This window comes from Neomonachus schauinslandi, chromosome 11 (genome assembly GCF_002201575.2).
Source record: "Neomonachus schauinslandi chromosome 11, ASM220157v2, whole genome shotgun sequence".
In the NCBI taxonomy this organism is placed as follows: Eukaryota; Metazoa; Chordata; class Mammalia; order Carnivora; family Phocidae; genus Neomonachus; species Neomonachus schauinslandi.
The window spans coordinates 15,472,726-15,496,239 of record NC_058413.1 but is presented as its reverse complement, the minus strand read 5'-3'; the positions used below and the strand labels follow the sequence as shown (position 1 = coordinate 15,496,239).

The 23,514-nt window shown below is 42.5% G+C and overlaps 1 protein-coding gene across 6 annotated transcripts in view; it reads right to left on the bottom strand.

Moving 5' to 3' along the window:
* Positions 1 to 23,514, bottom strand: part of AMBRA1 (autophagy and beclin 1 regulator 1) — a 146,208-nt gene that overhangs the window by 73,713 nt on the left and 48,981 nt on the right. For all 6 annotated transcript variants that reach the window (XM_044919409.1, XM_044919411.1, XM_044919410.1 and 3 more), the window contains 2 exons: positions 19,571 to 19,651; positions 19,045 to 19,145 (listed from right to left, as the gene is read on the bottom strand). In XM_044919409.1, coding sequence (XP_044775344.1) covers positions 19,045 to 19,145; positions 19,571 to 19,651 — 182 coding nt within the window. The remainder of the gene's footprint in view (positions 1 to 19,044; positions 19,146 to 19,570; positions 19,652 to 23,514) is intronic.

Below are 23,514 nucleotides of genomic sequence, written 5' to 3'. Positions count from 1 at the left end.
ACTGTCTGTTGGACAGAGGGAAGGGGGAGAACCTACAAAGGACTAGTACTCATTTGAGATTTTTCCCTATGGCTAGCAGGTAAGACTAGGCTCAAGAAGAGAAATACAGTCCTGGTTCACGAAGGATACCTAATCCCTATCTACCTTTTTCTACAGAGATCCTGGACATGGTCTTTAGAGCAGAAAGACGAGAAGGAAAAAGCAAAAGTCAAGAAAGTTCAGAAGAGAAGCAATACAGTATATAGTTGAGAAATGTAAATTTTAAAGCTCAACTTGAGATGTTCCATAGATCTGTAACATGAGGAGGGGACCACACTATGTTCTCACAGGATCAGCCTGAATGCGTGGAGAAGAGGAGAGGAGAAAATGAGTTGAGGTGGATTGAATACATTGTTAAATGGGAAAAAAGTCTTTTCAACAGCATAAATAAAATAAATAAATAATAAAGTACATTAGATCCTTCTGAGAGTGGAATAGTAACCCAATTAACTTTAAATCCTAGTCAACCTAGATGGCAGGCAGCCTCCAGGGCTCAATGCTAGGTATAATCTGGAATACAAAGGATTAATCATGATTAAAAGAATTCAAACCTTTGGTTTCTCAAAAGCAAGCAGTATGGGTGACTCCTTGAGATTTCCTAATGTTCAACATTTAAGAACACCAAAGCCAAAGGAGACCATAAATGAAAGAATCAACTGTTTAATGCCTAGGTCCTAGGTTGAAGAAGGAGAAAAGAGCATGCATGTCTCTGGGAGGTAGGCTGAACCTTAATCTCACCTGTATTCGTTTAGAATAAACTTTGATGAGTTTATTAATCACACAAAAAAGCCCCTCCCAGGGGCGCCTGAGTGGTAAGGGTCTGCCTTGTGGCTCAGGTCATGATCTCATGATCCTGGGATCAGGCCGCTCAAGTGGACTCCCTGCTCAGTGGGGAGTTGGATTCTCCCTCTGCCTCTGCCCCTCCTCACTGCTTGTGCTCTCTAATAAATAAAATATTTAAAAAGAAAAAAAAAGCCCCTCCCATCACAAACTGCCCAATGAAGGAAAGACAAAGGGAAGATATACGAGGAGCTCTGAGCAGAATTCAATTTGCCACAATTAAAAGGCCTAAGGATTCAAAATTCTCACATTTTCCTTCAGAAACAAGGCCCTTAGGCCATTCCCAGTTTGATAGTTTGTTTCAGTTATACTCCCCACACAAAAATTATGAGTCATGTAAAATTGTAAAATGTAAAATACTCAAATTCTGACCAACATTGCTTAGCTCTTGATATTAAGAATTCCATAACTTCTGGGGCACCTGGGTGGCTCAGCTGGTTAAGCATCTGCCTTCGGCTCAAGTCAGGATCTCGGGGTCTTGGGATCGAACCCCACGTGGGGCTCCCTGCTCAGCAGGGAGTCTGCTTCTCCCTCTCCCTCTGACTCTGCCCCTCACCTGCTTGTGGTCTCTCAAATAAATAAATAAAATCTTAAAAAAAAAAAAAAGAAAAATAATTCTTTCTTAAAAAAAAAAAAAGATTCCCATAATTTCTTTCCATCTATTTTTCACTTTTATTCTAAGGTCTCAGATCTGGAAGGAGGTGGAATAGCAAACTGTGGCATTCAAAATAAGGAGGGCAAAGAAAGCAGGTATTTTTTTTTTTTTTTTTTAAAGTAAGCTCTGTGCCCGGGGTGCCTGGGTGGCTCAGTCGTTACGCGTCTGCCTTCGGCTCAGGGCATGATCCCGGGGTCCTGGGATCGAGCCCCGCATCGGGCTCCCTGCTCCGCGGGAAGCCTGCTTCTCCCTCTCCCACTCCCCCTGCTTGTGTTCCCTCTCTCGCTGTGTCTCTCTCTGTCAAATAAATAAAATCTTTAAAAAAAAAAAAAAAAGTAAGCTCTGTGCCCAATGTGGGGCTTGAACTCACAACCCCAAGATCAAGAGACACATGCTCTACCAACTAAGCCAGCCAGGTGCTCCCAAAGCAGGCATCTTTAAATAAAGAATATCCCAAAATACCAAAATTAAGATTATTTTTTTCAGAATTTCTAAACTCCAATGGCTTTTCTTTGGGTGTCAGAAAGAGCACACACACGGTCTCTCTCTCCAGAAGCTGCATTAGCCTCTTTGAAAAAAGCCCCTCTCCCACTTGGGAGAGACACTAATAACATAAAGGAAAAGGTAGACAACTCTACTTGGTGCCTGAAAACAAAGACTAGTAAGTCTATGCTAACCAAACTTAAAACAGGGAAATAAGAATAGAAAGAGACAAAAAGTATACATGAAGTCTGAGGAGAATGAAAGGACAGTCGGCCTTTCTTTCACCATTACAATCTCCAAATTCTATGGCCAATTCTTGTTACTTGTACCAGTGGCAGCCTGAGAAAGTCTATAAATGAGTCTTAGGGTCAACAGTTTAATGGGTGGGGTTGGGTGGGGACAGGTCTGGAAGCTGCCAGCAGAGCAAGCTCACTGTTTTCATTTAGATGGCATATTTTCATTTATTTATTTATTTATTTTAAGATTTTATTTATTTATTTCACAGAGAGAGACACAGCGAGAGAGGGAACACAAGCAGGGGGAGCGGGAGAGGGAGAAGCAGGCTTCCCGCGGAGCAGGGAGCCCGATGCAGGGCTCGATCCCAGGACCCTGAGATCATGACCTGAGCCGAAGGCAGACACTTAACGACTGAGCCACCCAGGCGCCCCTAGATGGCGTATTTTTAGGGGTGGCTTGGGTTGGATAATAGTGGTAGAGAGGTATCCAAAGATTCCCAAGCTAACCCGTGGTGCTGGCTGCTTCTATCCCGTAAGACCTTAAAATTCTTCCGAGGTAAGACAAAGATGAGAATAGCTGGAAACCTTCAGAGCAGGTGTTCCTAAGCTCTCCCTGCAGTCTTTTCACCTAGAACATGAGGGTGGAATTGGGTGTTCGAAAAACCTTATCTCAGCTTTACACTGATATTTTCAGGTTTAATTAGTTTACCTAATAAGCAATAGAACATTTTACCACTTTCCCCAGTCACCTCACTTCAGCAGAATCAATGAAAATATTTAGACCAAGAAACAGTCTGTGGCTTTCATAAACTCTCAATTACCTCTTACGTTAGCTGTATGCATTTTACCTTAAAGAAAATCCAGTTAAAATTCTGTGACCCATGGGAGATAAACGTAAAGATAGGAGGGGAAGGGGACCCAAAGAGCAAAAGCAGAAGAAAAGAAGGATATTGGCTGGATCTCATCACCACAGACTCGAGCCTCTTATCAGAGTAAGAGATAAGCCCTTTAAACAGTCTGTATATTTCCATTCTCAGTGCTGTTCTTCCTTCCCAAGGTACACCACTGCTCCCCCTCCTCTTGGGAGTGGAATCTGCATTTTCCCCATCCCAGGCTCAGCTGAGCATGTCACTTCACTTTCTAGTAGCAGACATGGTCACACATGTACATTTCAAGTTGTGGCAGCAGCTCCCTTTCTGCCTCATGGTATTTTTTTTTTTTTTTTAAAGATTTTATTTATTTATTTGAGAGAGAGAGAATGAGAGAGAGCACATGAGAGTGGGGAGGGTCAGAGGGAGAAGCGGACTCCCTGCCGAGCAGAGAGCCCGATGTGGGACTCAATCCCGGGGCTCCAGGATCGTGACCTGAGCCGAAGGCAGTCGCTTAACCAACTGAGCCACCCAGGCGCCCCCTCATGATACTTTCTTGAATCCTGGCTAAGCTTTGAGGCAGGGCAAAGAGATGTTTAATAAGCATACTGGGTGCCCTGTTGAGCTGGATGATCTCGTCAAAGCCAGCTAAAATTCTCAATGGTGGGCGCCTGGGTGGCTCAGTTGGTTAAGCGACTGCCTTCGGCTCAGGTCATGGTCCCGGAGTCCTGGGATCGAGTCCCGCATCGGGCTCCCTGCTCGGCGGGGAGCCTGCTTCTCCCTCGGACCCTCCCCCCTCTCATGTACTCTCTCTCTCTCTCATTCTCGCTCTCTCAAATAAATAAATCTTTAAAAAAAAAAAAAAATTCTCAATGGTAAGTATACACCTCTCTTGTACACAGGCTGTCCCATTTTGAACAAAATTGCCCGCAGCAGAGTCTACATCCTACCAGCCACTGAGATGGCTCTGAAAGAACATCAAGGAAGTCCTAAAAGAATCACTGGTGAATATGAAATTTGTCTCTACGTGCCTGAGGTCCAATCCATGCATTCACATTCGCAGCCCATAACATCGTGTTTTGCTTTGTTTACCAGTCTCATCAATAAAGTCAAACAAAAGCGAAGTCCTATGCTTGAGAAGAACTCAATTCTAGCTTCTCCCAACTGCTGGTATAAATAAGCACAACATGACACAGTGACTGGGCACACAAAGATCCCTTGCCTTAGTTTTCAGGAAATTTTCTTCCAAGTTGCTTCTGTTAAAGGAGCTGCGGATTATAAATGATGCCACAGGTACCGGTTCACTGACAGCCGATTAGTAAGTGCTCGTACTGTTAATTCTGCCAGTCTTACTCCTACACAGAAATACATGTGGCCCCAAGGGGCCCAACCACCCACAAATCTCTTCTGCACATCTTTTCACCCTCCAGCACACAGAAATAGAGGGCTACATCCCAGAAAACACCCAGAGAAAGATAAAAGGTAGTTTCTTTGAAACACTGTATCTAGAAAACCAGGATACAGCTTCCTATTTGGATTTAATTCCTAAATTCAGGTCTCTCTGAATAATCCAAATAATGATCTAAGCCAAGATGTTTCTCTGAAGTTCCAAATCTATACATCTATATCCCTTGAAATGCTGGAACTTTCAAGTACATGTAAGGACACTTAAAAAAAAAAAAAGGGCAATTTGCTTAGAGTGAGCTACTAGGCTACCACAGATCTCAAAAAATCTACTAAATTGTGGTACAATGTTACAGTAATTGCCTTTAATGAGTTAATCCTCCCTGTATTCACACCCTTGGAGAGTGCCCTCTCTGACTCCAGGCTTAGCCCGGTAGCTTGCTCTAGCCGATGAAACAAAGTGACATAACCAGAGCCTTAAAACATGCTTGTGCACTGAGGCCGGACCTCTCTTCTTTCTCTTTGGAATCCTGAGACTCTACGTGAAGAAGGATGAGGTAACCTACTGGTGAACAGTAAAGAGATAAATCATCCCAGCTGAGGCTAACCAGCCTGCCAACTGCCAGATATGTCCATGAAGCCATCTGTATATTAGTTTTCTATGGCTACCATTAGAAATTACCACAAACTTGGGGCGCCTGGGTGGCTCAGTCGTTAAGCGTCTGCCTCCGGCTCAGGTCATGATCCCAGGGTCCTGGGATCGAGCCCCGCATCGGGCTCCCCGCTCTGCGGGAGATCTGCTTTTCCCCCTCCTACTCCCCTTGCTTGTGTTCCCTCTCTCACTGTCTCTCTCTCTCTCTGTCAAATAAATAAAATCTTAAAAAAAAAAAAAAGAAAGAAATTACCACAAACTTAATGGCTTAATATAAATTTACTAGCTTTCAGTTCTGCAGGTCAGAAATCCAATATGGGTCTTCATGGAGCTAAAATCAAGGCGTTGGTAGGGCTGTATTCCTTTCTGGAGGCTCTAGGGGATGATCTATTTCCCTGCTCTTTGGGTTGCTGGCAGAATTCAGTTCCCTGCAGTTATAGGATTGAGGTCCTCATTTCCTTGTTGTTTGTTAGCTGAGGGCCATTTCCATCTTCTATCATTGCATGTCTTTGACTATCCTTTCTCTTCCCCTTTTAAGGTCTCATTTGATTAGAATGGGTGGGTCCATACGGATAATTCCTCCCCGCACCTCAAAATCTGTAACTTCAGTCAGATCTGCATAGTTTTTGCTGCCACAGAAAGTAGCATATTCACAGATGCCCAGAATTAGGATGTGGACATCTTTGGCAAGCCATTATTCTGCCTATACATCAAGACCATACATATCCAGCCAAGCCATCAACTGACCACAAACAGTAGCCACGTCGACCCAGACCAGAAAAACTGCACACTGAACCCACAGAATTTCGAGAAAAATATATGCTGGTTTAAGCCAATAAATTTTGGGGTGGTTTGTGAGGCAGAAAGAGCTAACTGATGCAATGGCCAAGTCTACACCACTTTTTAAAATTTTTTTAAGATTTTAAGTAATCTCTACAGCCAATGTGGGGCTGGAACTCACAACCCTGAGATCAACAGTCACAGGCTCTACCGACTGAGCCAGCCAGACACCCCAAGGCTACGCCACTTCTGAAGGTTCTATGCAACCCACAGCCTGATAACATCAGCCGTACCCCCCTTCTCTGCTCTAGTTCAACAAGCATGCCTAAGAGGCCATCGGCCGTTTTGTACTCTCTGAATCATAACACAAAACAATTAAATTAGTGTTGTTTCTTCTTCCAGGCCAGATCTAGAGATTATTGCCAAAATTTAACAAAAGTCAGCCTTATTATCTCAATAGAACCATAGAGGAGCTTTTTGATCCATGACTAGAAGCCACATACATGAAAAAACATATATGCTAGAAGTCTTAGAGAAAGATTTGAGGGAGGGGCCGGCCATCTTTTGATAGAGCAAAAGCTGCTGATGGAAGAGGGAAATTTCACTGCTACCCAACCATCTCTTTGCATAAAGACCAATGAGGGCTTTGGGGCACAGCCTCTAAGTTGGGGTCTCCAACCCTTCATTAGCAGCAAATACATTTTCTCTGATGGGCTCTCCCTCAAATTTGCTGATACTTAAAGGTCTGCAAAACTTAAGTAGAAGCAAACTGCAATAGCAAGTTAATGTCCTCTTGGCTCTTCTGGCTGACTTCCCTGTGCCTGGGTCTTGCCTATTAATTGAATGCTATTCGGATTTCATCTTAAAAACAAATGAGGATGGAGCCCAGAGGCCTGCCTTCCCCAGACTGATAAGAGCAGCACAGTGCAATTATACACGAACAGCTTTGTTTCGGAATGTAATCACCGCCCCAGCCTTCTTCCCAATGGGATGGCAACAGTGTAATTACCTCTTCAGGATTCATTGTTTGGGAATGTATTTCTACAGGGCCCCCTTTCTAGGGCAAAGGAGCTGCAACAAGAATACAGCAGAATTCGTAGCCCCCTCCCCAGTAGCAGTCTCGGGAACCAAACAAATTATTTTTGTTCTCTTTAAAGTAAGGCCAGAGGTTAAATTTCAGTCTGTTTTTCTACCAACAAGGAGTCACCCATACCCCATGATGGTTCCGTTTGAAAAGTCCTGATCTAAAGCCAGACTGCTTGCATCCCCAATTCCCACTCTGCCAATACTAGCTGTGGTCTTGGGCAAACTACTCAATCCCTCTATGCCTCAGTTTCATCATCTGCAAAAATGAGTAGAAACAGGGCATCACTAGAATGTTGTGAAGATTAAGTGAATATGTGAGAAGTGCTTAGAACAGTACTTAGCATACCATAACTGCCCTTAGGTTTTTTGGTCTGTTTTGTTTTTTAAAGCACATTTGAGGGCGCTTGGGTGGCTCAGTTGGTTAAGCAGCTGCCTTCAGGTCAGGTCATGATCCCAGGATCCTGGGATCAAGCCCCACATTGGGCTCCTTGCTCGGCGGGGAGCCTGCTTCTCCCCTGACTGCCGCTCCCCCTGCTTGTGCTTGCTCTCTCCCTCTCTCTGTGTGGCAAATAAAGAAATAAAATCTTAACCAAAAAAAAAAAGCACATTTGAAGCACCATATTCCATAGCCATTACATTTTGCAAATGTGATCCAATATTAGCTCATGGTCAAAGCTAAGCTTGACTTACCACATTCTTTCTTTTCACAACCCTTTGCCAGTTCAGCATGCAGGGTAACGTTGGATAATTTTAAGTGCTGCTATAGAACTAGCACAGCCTCTGACATATTTGCCCAGGTAAAACTTTAATAGGCAGGAGAGGCTGTGCATATTTCCATGTCAGTCCTTTCATTTATGTTACCAGTCCAAGGGAAACTATAATTAATAGACCTTGGTAGAATCTTGCTGTTGAAAAAACCAGTAGGTACTACCAAAAGCAGCCACTGGCAATATGGCAGATTCTGGAGAAAATTTACCTTTCTAGCCAGATTTATTTATGAAAATAAGTAATATATATCCTCCTCACATGCTTAAAGTACACCTCACCTTCCTGAACAATACCCTTGTTTCCACTGGGAACTTTGACCTTTTACCTCCTGTTCAGCTTTCCCTCTGTTCCTTTGTAGCCTAGACTAATTAAATTCTCTGCTTAGGAACAAATACTTCCAGCATGTGCTTTGCCAGCCATAAGCCTCAAAAGTAAAAATCATAAAAAATTAAAAAAAAAAAAAAAGAGAAAAAATCATGAGTTTATTGCCAGGCAGGCATTCCCAAAGAATACAGTCCCACTGCTCAAAACAACAGGAGTGAAGCTGGGCCCCTTCTGCATGGTGCATACAGCTGCAGTGAACGGGGCTTAGGACAAACCAAGGGACCGATCTCAGAAGCCCTGTAATAATGAGAAACTGTGGCTACAGGATAACTACCTGGCTCTGGGGTGAAAATTAACTCCCGACCAAAAGAAACACCTCCAGGAAGTCTCAACACTCCATAAGGTCCCTGGTCACCCACCCGCAGGTGCCTCTTTCCACATCATGGCTTATACCAAGATATCCATGCTTGCTCTTGGCTTCCAGTTGAGTGGCACAAGGACCCTGGGGAAGAGTTGGCCTTGTGGATTAGCAGTTGTTAAAGGAAATTAACACCCACAGGTTGGCTCTACTTTGGTAAAGAGGGTGAGAGGTGCTGTCTGCCAGCTTCCATGGCATTTCCAGCCAGTATGGAATAAATGAGGCTGCTTGTGCTCATAAAAAGAGAAAGAGAAAGAAAAGCTTATGTGAGTGTAGAGTTTTAAAAAGGAGAGGTGAAAGGTTAGCATGGTTTATTAGCTTCCAGCATTTATACTGATCATGTGGGTAAAACTGATGGAGTAGATGGGACAGCAAAAGGATTGTTCCAAGTCTTTCCAGGGGTTGCAGAAGATCTCTAATCTCAAATAAAGTGGAGATTGTCTGGCTACTGCTTCCACTAGAAAATATGGGCTCTGACCTCACATTTTAGCTTTTTCTTTCCTCACATCTCCTCTGTAGATTTCTATACAGTATCATTTGTTTTGAGGGGTTACAAAACATGTCAAAGCACAAAACAAACATAACCTAAGAAGAGAGACATAAAGGTTCTGGCATTACACTGAGTACTTAAAATTAGAGGCCATTTTAAGTTGGCACCTTCAAAATGACTAGTATTTCTAAGGAGTAGGCGACCACAGGACTTAATAAGCTGTGAGATCACTCTATGTCTAGGGAAGCCCCAGAATACAGAAAGCTTAAAGTACAAGTAAACAGTGGGGTCTCAATCCAGATATACTGACATTAATATTTCTTTTTGGGAGAAGGAAGAGGAACAGGTGAAAAATTGGTTAAGAGTTGGAAGAGAGGGGTGCCCGGGTGGCTCAGTCGGTTAAGCGTCTGCCTTTGGCTCGGGTCATGATCCCAGGGTCCTGGGATCGAGCCCCACGTCAAGCTCCCTGCTTGGTGGGGAGCCTGCTTCTCCCTCTCCCTCTGTCCCATGGCTCGCGTGCTCTCTCACTCTCTCTCTCACTTCAAATAAATAAATAAAATCTTTCAAAAAAAAAAAAAAAGTTGGGAGAGAGGTTACATACGTCAATTCCTCTCACTTCCTGCTGTAGAAATACTGTAAGGTGCTGAGCTCCCACAACCAGCTTTCTGTTTATACTCCTAGTCTAGCATTTAGCATAATACCAACTTAGGAGGTGGTAAGCTTTAGAGGGCAGAGATCATGTCTTGTTCATCTGGACACCTAACACTGTACCATTAAACAAGAGAAGTTCAATAAATGCTCACTGAATCAAAATGGCTGATATACCAGCTGAGTACTCTGTATGTAATTTAAGAATTCATTCATTCTTCCCCATTAGTAACAGCTCCAGATGAAGAAGAGTTATACAACAGGGTCTCACCAGCACTAATGTATCTTGGGGTCCTGGTATTACCACCTCATCTCTTCCCATGCCTCTGTCTCTGCATCTTTTCCTAGCTCAGTGAGTTCTCGAATTTTAAAGTACATCATGATCACCTACAAGACTCTTTAAAACACAAATTCCTGGGGGCTACCACTAGAGTTTCTGATTCAGTGGGCCTGGGGTAGGGCCCAAGAATTTGCATTTATAACACTTTCCCAGGTAATGATGATACTGGTCCAGGAACTACACTTTGAGAATCCCACGTTGCCATGGGTACACAGAAGCAAACACTCGGTCTGCTGAGTAGATGCTCATTTTATCAACACAAGTCCCGATGGGGGACAGAAAATAGTTTGTCATATGCAAACTTTGTGACTCCTGTATTCTTCCCTGCTTGAGGAACATGACTACAGGCAACAGAGGACACACTAGACTGTCAAATTATCAACACAAGGACTCTCAGGTTACCATCTGTTGGTGCCATAGAACAAAAGGTCCACAGTATTTTCAACTCACTGACCATAGCGAAAGGGGAAAAAGTCCTGCTTGGAACCCAGGAAGAGCCCCACTTGGGGAGAACACAGAAAAACAGTGAGAGATCAGCAAGGTTATAATCAGTGAGGAGACTGGCATAGTTCTAACTCATCCTAGTCTCCAAAATTTATAATAAAAATCATAATAATGATAACAGCTAACATCTACTGAATACTTGTGTGCCAAAAAATACTATTCTAAATGTTTCATTCATTTAATTTCACTCATTTAACTCATTCAATCCTTTAAACAATCCTATAAGCTAGGAACTATTCTTATGCCCATTTTACAGATAAAGAAATTGAGGCCCCCAAAAGGTAAAATAAATTAACCAAGACAACACTGCTAGGAAGTAGCAGAATGAATATTTGAACCTAGACAGCCTGGCTCTGGAGCCCAAACTCAAACATTTTGCTATAATGCCTCCTAAGCAGACTATATACTATAAATGGCAGCTATCCTCCCTAAACTCCCACTTACTCATCCTCACAGACCCAATCAAAAGAAAAATGGGGACACAGTCAGAGTTTCTTCAAACTGTCCCAAAAGACATAAATCCTTAGTCCACACCATGTTTGAGCTGCATCCTCCTTAGCTAATCAGAACTGGCAGTTAAAGTCCCAGGGGAATTATTAAATTTTTAGTAGCAGGGCGAAAACAAAAGAGAAAATCAGGCCACTCCCTGGCTAGACTGTCAACTCCCTAAGGGCAGAACCATTTAATTCTTTCATAAGACCCAAAGTGCCCTGGAAAATGTTAAGCATTTAGAAAAGCGCTACATAAACTTCAAAATGACAGTAAAGAAAGGGCACAGGTGGGGAAGCGTCAACAAGTAGGTAAAGATCAAGAGGAAATTTCCTGGGGGAGAGACAGAGGCACAGAAAAACTTAGTCATATAATATAAAAGGGATAGGGGCGCCTGGGTGCTCAGTCAATTAAGCGTCTGCCTTCAGCTCAGGTCATGATCCCAGGGTCCTGGGATTAAGCCCCTCATCAGGCTCCCTGCTCAGTGGGAAGCCTGCTTCTCCCTCTCCCACTCCCCCTGCTTGTGTACGTTCCCTCTCTTGCTGTCTCTGTCAAATAAATAAAATCTTTAAAATATATATATAAAAGGGATAGAAAAGTTCATTGACAAAGCCCAGTATTTTTCCCTAGAAAAGCTTGAAGCAGCACAGGCAATTAAGCTTAGAAACTAAGACCCTGGTTCTCAATAAGCACACTTCTCACTAGCAGTATAAGGAGATGCAGTAAAAGGCTGGGGTAGAGAGGACCCCAATACTCCAGCGACTGGTGGACACCAAGTAAGTAAAAGTCTTGGGTGCTGTAAGGTGTCTATCTAGGAAGGCTGGGTTCTCTGGAAGGAGTGCTGCATTTACTTCTCTGTTTCCCAGGCAACCAAGCCAGCCCCTTATCGCCTTCACTTTCATCACTGGAGCAGAATGAAAGGTAATTGGGTTAATTATTAAAGGAGCACTAGCTAGTACCGCCACTACTAATTGTCCATTTATCTGGGGTTTATAAACAGCCATCTTAATTGATGTTGAGTTGGAATGTGTCACTCACTTTATTTGCCTGGCTACTAGGTACCAGAGAGGTACAGGACACAGAGATAGAGAGTCCAGTCACGGAGATAAATGGCCCAACACCAGAACTATTATTCATTTATGTTCATACTCATTTAAGTATACCATGATGGCCCTCAACCGTATTCACACATACTACTCATCTTTCCCAGATTTGCCAATTCAAGCAAAGATCTACTATATTAGGTAATTTGTTGTATTAGAGAGCTATGATACCAGGTTGAGAAATCAAGGTAATTCCTAAAAGTCAGCAAGCCCAGGGCCCCAGATGCCCACCTACATGGCCAAGCTAGACCAGACAGGCCTCCTAAAAGTAATTCTCTAAGGTACCAGGGAAATGGGGAACATCTAAGAAAGGCAAAAGACAACCAAAAATAAAGTTAACAAGGAAAAGTAAAGTCTTACAAAAGAGGTAGCTCTGTCTTACCCACAACAGGCAATAAACAGAAGGATGCCGATGCCTGGGACATGAGATTATATAAAGCAATTATTCTAACACTGCATTGCTGGGTCTGTAATATATATAGATGTAATATACATGACAATAATAGCACAAAGGAGAGAGAAGGGAATAGATTTATAGTGTAGCAAAGTTTCTGTATCTTACCAGAACTAAGTCTGTATAAGTCTGAAGTAGATCCTGATAAAAGTTTAAAAATCAATAAAGAGATTAAAATGGTACATTAGAAGATAGCCACTTAATATAAAAGAAGTCAGCAAAGGAGAAACAGAGGAACAAAAAAGACATTAGAAATACAGAAAAGAGGGCGCCTGGGTGGCTCAGTTGGTTGAGCGACTGCCTTCGGCTCAGGTCATGATCCTGGAGTCCCTGGATCGAGTCCCGCATCGGGCTCCCTGCTCAGCAGGGAGTCTGCTTCTCCCTCTGACCCTCCTCCCTCTCATGCTCTCTGTATCTCATTCTCTCTGTCTCAAATAAATAAATAAAATCTTTAAAAAAAAAAAAAAGAAATACAGAAAAGAAATAGCAAAATGGCACACAAAATCCAACTGTATCAACAACATTAAATGTAAATGAACTAAATAATGCAATCAAAGGCAAAGATTGTATAAAAAACAAAAAATTAGCAACACAGGTTTGAACTGCACAGGTCCATTTAAGATGTGGATTTTTTTTTGATAAATACAATACAGTACTATAAATGTATTTTCTCTTCCTTACAATTTTCTAAATAACATTTTCTTTTCTCTGGCTTATAAGAATACAGTATATAATACATACAATACACAAATAACGTGCTAATCGACTGTTTATGTTATTGGTAAGGCTTCTTGTCAACAGTAGGCTATTAGTAGCTATGTTTTTGGGGTGTCAAAAGTTATACACAGATTTTCAACTACATGAGGGTTGTGCCCTTAACCCCTCGATTGTTCAAAGGTCAACTGTATATGCTTTCTATAAGAGACCTACTTTAGATTCAAAGAAATAAATAGGTTAAAAGTTGAAAGGATAGAAAAAATATATATCACACAATCAACAGCCATAAAAGAGCTGGAGTAGCTATACTAATATAAGAAAAAAACGGATTTAAAGACAGTATTGCTAGAGACAGAGGGATATTTTATAACGATAAAAGAGTTAAATTCATCAGGAAGGCATAACAACTATAAAAATATATGTACCTAACAACAAGGTCTCAAAATATATAAGGCAAAACCTGACAAAACTAAAGGGAGAAATACACAATTCAGCAATAATAATTGGAAATTTCAATACCTCACTCTTAACAAAGGGTAGGACAACTAGACCAAAAATCAGCCAGGATATACAAAACCTGAAAAACACTATCAACCAGGTAGTTCTCCCCAACATCTACAGCACATTCCATGCAACAACAGAATACACATTCTTCTCAAGCACACAGGTAACATATGCCAGGACAGACCATGTGCTAAGCCATAAAACAAGTTTCAATAAATTTAAGATAACTGAAATCATATACCACGATGACATTAAATAAGAAACCAACAACAGAAGGAAATTTGGGAAATTCACAAATATGTGAAAATTGGAGAACATACTCCTAAACGTCTAGTGGGTCAAAGAAGAAATCATAAGAGAAAAATTAGGATGCCTGGGCACAAAGCCATCTATAGCCCAGGACACTCGACCAGGCCCCAATGACCTGCAGCAAGGAGCAAGAAAACCCTGACACTTCCCATTGATTTTAATCAAAACACTAAATTAAGTACATCAGGCCCACATCTGCTGGGAACAGATGCTCATTAGGATGAAAGTCAAAAAGATTAGGCAGGACATATAACTAATACCCTACACTACCCAGGTCTCTATCCCTCAGAAGTTTTTTGTTCTTCCAGTAATTGCCAGGGCTTCTCATTTCACTTTTATGAGGCTTCAAACATGCAGAAAAAATTGTAAGCTTACAAGCCTTTTGGCAGATACCCCCTACTTGAACTCAGGCAAAACATGGCACAGAAGATTATGAGTCAGGCAGACAGACCTGGTTTAAAGTTCTAGGTCTGCCTCTCACTGTGTTATATTGGGCAAGTGACCTAACTTCTCTGAATGTCAGTTTTCTTCCCTGCAGAACGGAAATGCATGATCTACTTCACAGGGTTGCCATAATGATTACAGGAGGTAATATATGGGAAAGCACTTAGGACAGCACGTGGCTCATTGTAGGCAGTCATTAACTTTATGTCCTTCTTTATTATCAGTGGCTGCTACTGCACAGAGCTAGAGCTGTCTACTAAAAAGTCAGCAGGGGGAGCTCCCCAGACTTCTGTGTGTTTCCCCAGAAATACACCTGACAGAGTTGCAGGAGCTTTAAATTTACTTACACTACTTTAAGTATAGGTTCAGAATTTGTGTTACCAAAGAAGGGGCATGGCATGGGTTGATGGGTGACTAGAGGCCACCAGGAACCTACAGAATTGTGGGGAAGGCACCAAGATAAAGAAGAAGAGATGGAAATTAACAATCAAAACACTTCTCTGTAGTAGCTTCTGTTTTCTATTACCACTCTCAGGTTCATGTGGGAGGAAGTGGGTAGAATGGATCTTAATTTTCTGCAAATCCATTTTTTGTTGATGACTCTGAATGGCTTTGGCTACGGGTCCACTGGAGACTCATTTGCCACCATAGTACTGGTCACACCTCCAAATACTGCAGGTGTGTTTTTGCTTCACCCCTGCAAAAAGGCATTCACCTTTCAAAGGGTTTGGCTTTGGGGCACCTGGGTGGCTCATTCTGTTAAACATCTGCCTTCAGCTCAGGTCATGATTCCAGGATCCTGGGATAACCCCTCATCGGGCTCCTTGCTCAGTGAAGAGCCTGCTTCTCCCTCTACCCCTCCCTTTGCCCCTCTTTCTGCTCGTGCTTTCTCTCTCTCTCTCAAATAAATAAATGAAATCTTTAAAAAAAGAAAAAAGGTTTGGCTTTATGTTTGGAGCTAAGAACCAAACAGCCAGATTGAGGTATAGTCAACCATCTAGACTTGGGAGTTATAGGAGGACAGGAATCATGCCTCTTATTCACTCTGGTAGCCTAGAACAGTCCCGGGCACACAGCTACACAACAAATACCTGTTGAATATAATTGTTTTGAAACCATTACAACGTCATTCCAATCATACAAGTGAAATTGCCTTTCCAGGAAAACTGGGAGTGCTTACTGCTAACAGGCCAATTTGTCTTTCACTCCAAAAGCCGTTATTACAGGAGCTCTATTACATGATCACAGTAAGTTTAATAAAAAGCAAAAATCTGCATCCATGAGGGCTAGAAGGCTCAAAGAAAGGGCTACTACATAATGATTTTCCTCAGCAAGCACCACTGGGTCATAAAAGGCTATGTCTAGAAACTGCTTAAAACAGAGGAATTAGGGACACCTGGGTGGTTCAGTCGGTTAAGTGCCTTCGGCTCAGGTCATGATCCCAGAGTCCTGGGATCAAGTCCCGCATCAGGCTCCTTGCTCAGCGGGGAGCCTGCTTCTCCCTCTGCCTGCCATTCCCTCTGCTTGTGTGCTCGTGCTCTCTGACGATAAAAATCTTTTTAAAAGATTAAATAAATAAATAAATAAATAAATAAATAAATAAAACAGGAATTAATGCAATTAAGAAAAACCCTGGGAATCAGCCAATTTCCCTGGGAGCTCTTTCCCTCTTCCAGATTAAGGTCCTAGAAGAAGCATGCTATTTTGATACTTTGTCCTTTAAAATAACTGTAGGGAGGCAGACTAGGAAGCTTTGGAGTCCCACTGCCTGGTTCAGTTCTGGCTCCTCAACTTCTAGCTGTATCACCCTGTGCAAGTTAGCCTTCTGGGCTTTAGTTTCCTCCACTGTTAATTAGGTAATAGTACCTATCTCAGGATTACTGCAAGAAAGAAATGAAATATAACTGGAAAAGCATTTAAAATACTCTCTAGTATACAACAAGTGCTCAATAAATGTTAGGCTTTTTTTTTTTTTTTTGGTTGTTGTTATTATTCTTGGAATTTTCTCAAGAGACGAACAGAAGTAATACAGCTGTCAACAGAATCTGGAGGGACATCCAAACACAGGTACCCCCCCCGCCCCCACTTCTTGAAAGTTTGTGTTACACCACTTCACTTTTACAAAAGACCAACATTAGTACCTTGTTTTCACTAACTGAAGGAAATCTGAAGAGGATTTTCACTCTTATGAAAAAAGGTGAAAAGTGAAAATAGTGTTCAGCATTTGCTTTACAATGAGCTGTTACAGAGGCAGCATGCACTCTCAGCATCAAGCTGCCATAGCTTTGAACTGTGTCTGTGAGCACATCTGTGCTTTATCTCAATTTATTGTGTGCATCTGTTAGCAAGATGTGTCCTAAAGGGGCGCCTGGGTGGCTCAGTTGGTTAAGCGACTGCCTTCGGCTCAAGTCATGATCCTAGAGTCCCGGGATCGAGTCCCGCATCGGGCTCCCTGCTCAGCAGGGAGTCTGCTTCTCCCTCTGACCCTCCTCCCTCTCATGCTCTCTGTCTCTCATTCTCTCTCTCTAAAATAAATAAAATCTTTAAAAAAAAAAAAAAAAAAAGATGTGTCCTAAGGTATCAGAAAAGCCTGAGAGAGGTTATTTTTTGGGTTTGGGTATACTAAAAATGTTTTCCATATAAATTAATGGTAATTGCTTCTTCGCTTTGCGCCATTTTGGCTTGCATAAGGTTTTGTAGAAACACACTACTTTTGGACAGCAGAGGAAACCTATATCTACAAACGTTGAGGGCCTTTACGAAAAGACCAATAGGTTCTCTGTAATGTGTATCTTGAGAAAACAGAAGAAACTGGTTTAATTGTGAATGGAAACCATCTGCTAACCTAATTCAAGAGTGAGGTTCTTGAGAATCTAGATTTCCTTCCCCTTGAGATACTTTGCATTCTTTGAGAACTTTTCTCAGTAGATTTCATATCTGTTAACAGCTGCCTGCTGGAACACAACCCCTATATTCAAAAGTATCCATAAGTGAAAGTGGGCCATTTGGGGGTCAGACCTCTGGGCATAAAGTAGGAAACAGGAAATGGCAGTAGAGTTCTTAAATCTAAGGAAGAAATAAACATACAGCTGTTCCCAAGCAAAGCTAAATGCCAAGGAAACAGATTTTCTAGCAGTAGAGGAACAGAAGGTGCTGTGTGGGGTGATGCAGGCAGATGTCTGGAACAAAGGGTGGAGAAGAGCTCTATAGTATTGCCTGGCAGCAAGTGATTATCTGCCAGTGAGGAGCTTCCACATGCCATCAGCCAAGCCACACAGAAACACCAAGCATGGAGAGGCACTGAGGCATGGCATCTGCTTACCCACTAGGGCCAGAGGTCCTCAGACAAGGTTGTCAGGGGACCCAGATATAGTCTGCTCCCCGGCCAAGCCTGGGCCGACAAAGAGTCTGGTGGCTAGCAGAGAAACCACTGAGGTTTCTAGGACTTCTGGGCCTTGACACTGGGTCGAGGATAGTCTTAACCAACTGAGCCACCCAGGCGCCCTGGGTCAAGGATAGTCTTACCTAGGAAACCTGTATCTAGGAGACCAGAGATCCTGTGGCCTTCCAGCTGTCATAGCTTGGTTAGAAATCACATTCTCCCAGGCTGACAGTGTTACTGCCTCACCCAGATCCCTTCCTACCTTTAACCACTACGTGGCCCAGATTTTCCAAAACATAGTATCTTTAAGAAATTTTTAATAAATGCTTATTAAAGACACACCTAAACGTGGACTGATTTTTATACCTTTTATGCCTTCACATACATAAATTTAGAGGTAGCATACCTCGAAGTGGAGGAAAGAGTGTGATGGGGAAATAACCTTTGTCAGAAAAAAACAGAATTCTGCTTTGTTTCCTTCTCTAGACACTGCCCAGAAGCAGCAGCACATACTACGTCTGAGAGCCTGGTCACACCGTGTAGCTTAGGCCAAAAACGGTCACTAAGCTATTCAGCCACCATAAAACTGCCTCAACTGGCATTGTCCAGCCCATTTTCTGTTTCTGAGGTTTCTGAGCCAGCCTTATGGGTCTCTTCTCCTCCTCCTCCTTCCCTGGAAGATTCCACAGTGCCTGGAAACTCCATCTGCTGGCAGATGAGCGAAGGGTTGAAGAGGTGTGCATTAAGCTCCTAATTAAATCACAGGATCTGGTTCATGAGTATCTCACCAACCAAAACATGAACAAGACACCTTTATCATTCAATTAAAAGCATAGCTAGAATCTAATTGCTGGATTAAGAAACAAAGAGTTTAAACAATTAAAAAAAAAAAAGATATTTGAAGGAAGTGGGAATGGGCAAGGTAAACAGCTTCGCTCCATTCTAGTTTCCTGCCTTGAAGTAAGGAACTGGGTACAAGACCTCAAAACAGAGTATTCAGCCACATGACAAGATGCCATTACATCAACATAGGTAAAGGGGGGGGAAAGCTTTATCTGGCTCCCTGCCCCTTCAACTTTTCAAAATCCGAAGAAACATTTCCTTACCTGCCAGGACCCTGTTAACAGAAGAGTGAGTAGCCAAGCCAGGCTGTCCACGTTCATGAAAAATCCCCGCATAAGGCAAGTACTCAGGCAGCAAGAAACGCCTACAAGAAGGAACCACGTGTGAAAAGCCTATGAAAGACTACCATAAAACAAAGGAGATATACTATCCACCTACCCCCAATAACCAAGGCTAAGGGATCCACTAAACTTAGGAATCCACAGAAGCCCAGCACATTATAAAAATTCCTGGAATTTGTCCTTCTGCAGACTTGTATCTCCTTCCTGATCTTTCTTCTGCAGTTTCTCAGGCTTCTAATCTTGAATAGGATACTCCCCAGGCACTTTTCTATCTCTTTTCATTGTGGCCAATCATCTCCTATCAAGTCTTTAAGTGGCAGGGCTGGATTATACGCTCACCAGGAAATAATTCCAGATACGGAATCCAAAGTCCAGAAAGTAGGTTTAAAAATGAAATCCCAGGCTCTCATAAAGGCTCCCTCACAAAGGCTGGCTACCCAGTTCTTACCTTGGAACGAAGCGTCCAAGTGAAGGTGCAGACATCCGGGCATTGCGTGGAGCTCGGTGCCTGGATCTGTCACCATTGTCCCTGGAGAAAACAAGAAGACTGTATATAAGAGAGTCACTTAAGCAGAACCAGCCATCAGCCCAAAAGACAAACATTCCCCAAACGAAATTTCTACACTTAGGTGAAGAACCCAGAGAAATTAGTCATCAGGTTGCTTACTAATTTGGATGGCACAATATATTACATTTCTGGAGTACCTCAACTAAAAGATTTATGAGCATTTGCTGACAGTTCAGTAAGAAGGAGGATGATTTTTCATGAGTTAATGTGATCTCTGAACCCTGTAGCATCTGAAATGGAAATCAAGTTTAGATCTTCCAAGGGACCCAGAATGGAAATATATAAACTTCTCTTTCTAGATTGAAAGATACAGAGAAAAAAAAAAAAAGAAAGATACAGAGAAACTTTGGCTTTGGGGAATCTTGAAGGAAGAAAAGAATTCCCCCATCAACTTCATTCAGCAAATGGTTATCTCTAAATGAGTCTGTTTAGGTCTTTGATGTGGAAAAAAAATCACTCATGAAAAGTGAAAGAAAAACAACACAAGAAAAAGACTAGGCAGTCCCTTTTAGACTGCAAAATTGGCAATGATGAAGAGTATTAGACAATGTAATCCCAAGCATTCGAGTAAACAGAAAAAAGTCTAGGTGTTTTCTTTATGGTCTGTTAAAGCAATAGTAATAACCACCATTTATTAAATATCTACTAAGTTCTAATATGAAGGTTTTTTTTTTAAAGATTTTATTTATTTATTTGAGAGAGAGAGAAAGAGCACATGAGAGGGGGGAGGGTCAGAGGGAGAAGCAGACTCCCCACTGAGCAGGGAGCCCGATGTGGGACTCGATCCCGGGACTCCAGGATCATGACCTGAGCCGAAGGCAGTCGCTTAACCAACTGAGCCACCCAGGCGCCCCAGGGTTTTGTTTTTTTTTTAAGATTTTATTTATTTATTTTGACAGAGAGAGACAGCGAGAGAGGGAACACAAGCAGGGGGAGTGGGAGAGGGAGAAGCAGGCTTCCCGCTGAGCAGGGAGCCCGATGCAGGGCTCGATCCCAGCAGCCTGGGATCATGACCTGAGCCTAAGGCAGACGCTTAACGACTGAGCCACCCAGGCGCCCCTCTAACATAAAGGTTATTAACATGTTACCCTATTTAATCCTTCTAACTATCCCATGAGGTATTATTAGCTTTGTTTTACAGATATGGAAACTAAGGACCAGAAAGGCAAATGCCCAAGGTCACACAACTAGTTAAGTGGCTGAGGCAGGATTCAAAGCATATCTATCTGATTCTGAAGCCTTTGCTCTTTCCACTATACTCCACTGCCTCCTACAAGACAGGGACTTCACGTGGCTTAGTTTCTAATGCATCAAAGGAACAATAAGCCAAAGGGCACTGGCTGGACAGTGCAGTTAATTAGCTGCTTAACCAACTTCACAAAATAAATGAACCTCTGAAAGCTTGATTTGGTATTTTTTCTGAATTCTCCCTTTGGATTATCTTCAACTTAATGAGATCATCTTCAAACTGGCCCTGGAACTAAAGTTAAGACAATACTTTAGCTTTCAAATGGACCGCTGGGAGCTTTACAAGCCAGAAATGAAAGCCTAGGAAGGTTTTTATATCTTGGTGGGACTGGATGCTGAGCATTAACAGAGAAATCAATATGAGAGATATTGGAAGCTGATCCATTAAAAGTCAGCACTTGCTCTTTATTTTCCCCAAAGAGAAGGCATACTATTGTTTTCCTTAACATATCATATCCCCTTGACTTGAAACTCTACAGATGAAGGGAGAGGAAAGGGGAAAGAGACAGAAAGAGAGAAAGAGAAAAGAAGAGACTATATGGAAAGTAAAAAGGTTATAAAAACAATGAAATCGGGTGCCTGGGTGGCTCAGTTGGTTGGGCGACTGCTTTCGGCTCAGGTCATGATCCTGGAGTCCCAGGATCGAGTCCCGCATCGGGCTCCCTGCTCAGCAGGGAGTCTGCTTCTCCCTCTGACTCTCCCCCCTCTCATGTACTCTCTCTCTCAAATAAATAAAAAAAAAAAAAAACAAAAAACAAAAAAAACAATGAAATCAGAAGTTCCTGACCAGTAGACTGCAGCTCTGGGGAGCCCACAAATTGTTATAAGATCTCGGTAGCCACATGCATACAGAAAAAAATGAGTATCAAACAAATAAGATAGTTCTCAAATTAAGCATATTATGATTTTTCAAATATATGTAGCTTCAAATTTTGATCAAAGTACCAATTCACTTTAAAGTACAAATGAGGGGCGCCTGTGTGGCTCAGTCGGCTGAGCGTCGGACTCTTGATTTCGGCTCAGGTCATAATCTCAAGGTCATGAGATCAAGCCCGGAGTCAGGATCCCAGCTCAGTGGGGAGTCTGCTTGAGATTCTCGGATTCTCTCTCTCCCTCTGCCCCCGCCCCTCCCCAGGGTCGCTCATGTTCTCCCTCCCTCCCTCTCTCTCAAATAAATATATCTTTAAAAAAAAAAAAGTACAAATGAATTCGACAGCTTTTCATAACAGCATATTTTATTTATCAATGGGCACTAAAAGTACAGTTAATTATCATGAGAAAAGTTAGAAAACATTTTGAAGTTAAAAAGTGTCCCTAAGCCTCAAAAGGTTAGAAACTAAGCCAGAGAAAGGAGCACCATGGGATAAATGCAAGTGCTTCCTCCATAGCTCTGAGAGAGAGCTGCCTTCCCAGAATCAATCACACTGTGGAGCTGACAACTGGCTTCTGCAAGGTCCAAAGATTCCTCTCCCCCTGGACAACAAACAGGTCTCTATCTGGCGTCAGCAGGGCTGAAGAGTAGGGAAGGAGAAGCCAGGGCACTACATCATTCTGATCAGCAGTTGCCAGTGCTCAAAGACTTGGGCACAAGCCTTGGTGAAAGGACACAGGGAGACAATTTAGAAAAATGGACAAATACATCAGGGCTGCGGGGAAAACTGGGCTCCTTCGACATAATTCACAAGCCTCTTTTCGTTGTTATTAAAACCGACAAACAACTTTCTTTCTTTCTTTTTAGAGAGTGCACACGCAGGGGTGGGGTGGGGGAGAGAAAGAGAGAGAATCTTTAACAGGCTCTACGCTCAGCACAGACCCGAACTCGGGGCTTGATCTCATGACCCTGAGATCATGACCTGAGCCTAAATCAAGAGTCATACACTTAACCGACTGAGCCATCCAGTCGCCCCAATCAACTCCTTTCTGATTCAGTTTCTCCTTCCATATGAAAAAGGGGGGTGGGACACAAAACATGGCCAGAGATAATGGATTTATAGTATTCACAGATTACTGGGGGATATATAAGAAAATACAAATGAGATCAGCTGGCTCAGACACAAAGTCTCAGACTGATGGTCACATTCGGCAACATGAGAGACGTTATACATTGAGTGGAGATGTATCTGCTGGCCCTCAGCTTAACATCTTGACAAATGATGGAGAAGTAGGAGCTAAATGGCATCTCAATAAAATACAGAGAAGACTTCAAATTAAAAGCATTGAGGACTCTAGCATAGAAGGACAGGAATGAGAGCACAGGCCTCAGAACTATTAGAAAACTGTGGAATGCGATGAACACACAGTGAGAGAACAACAAAGAACATCTAGGAGAAAACAGCTCCAACACTGTTCCAGGAAAAACCCTGAAAACAGGAATGGGAAAGGTAGCAAAGGCCAGAAGGTTCGACCGCGGGACAAGTGAGGCAAGGAGAGGGATAAAGGCTCTGGGAATTAGTACCGACCACAAAAATCCCTAACTAAAGGCAAGGCTCCAAGTAAACTAGAGGTGAAAAGAACAACTCATGACCCTAGATTCTGTAGTCTAGAAAGAAGGGAGGATTCAGAAGTAAGCAGTTCGG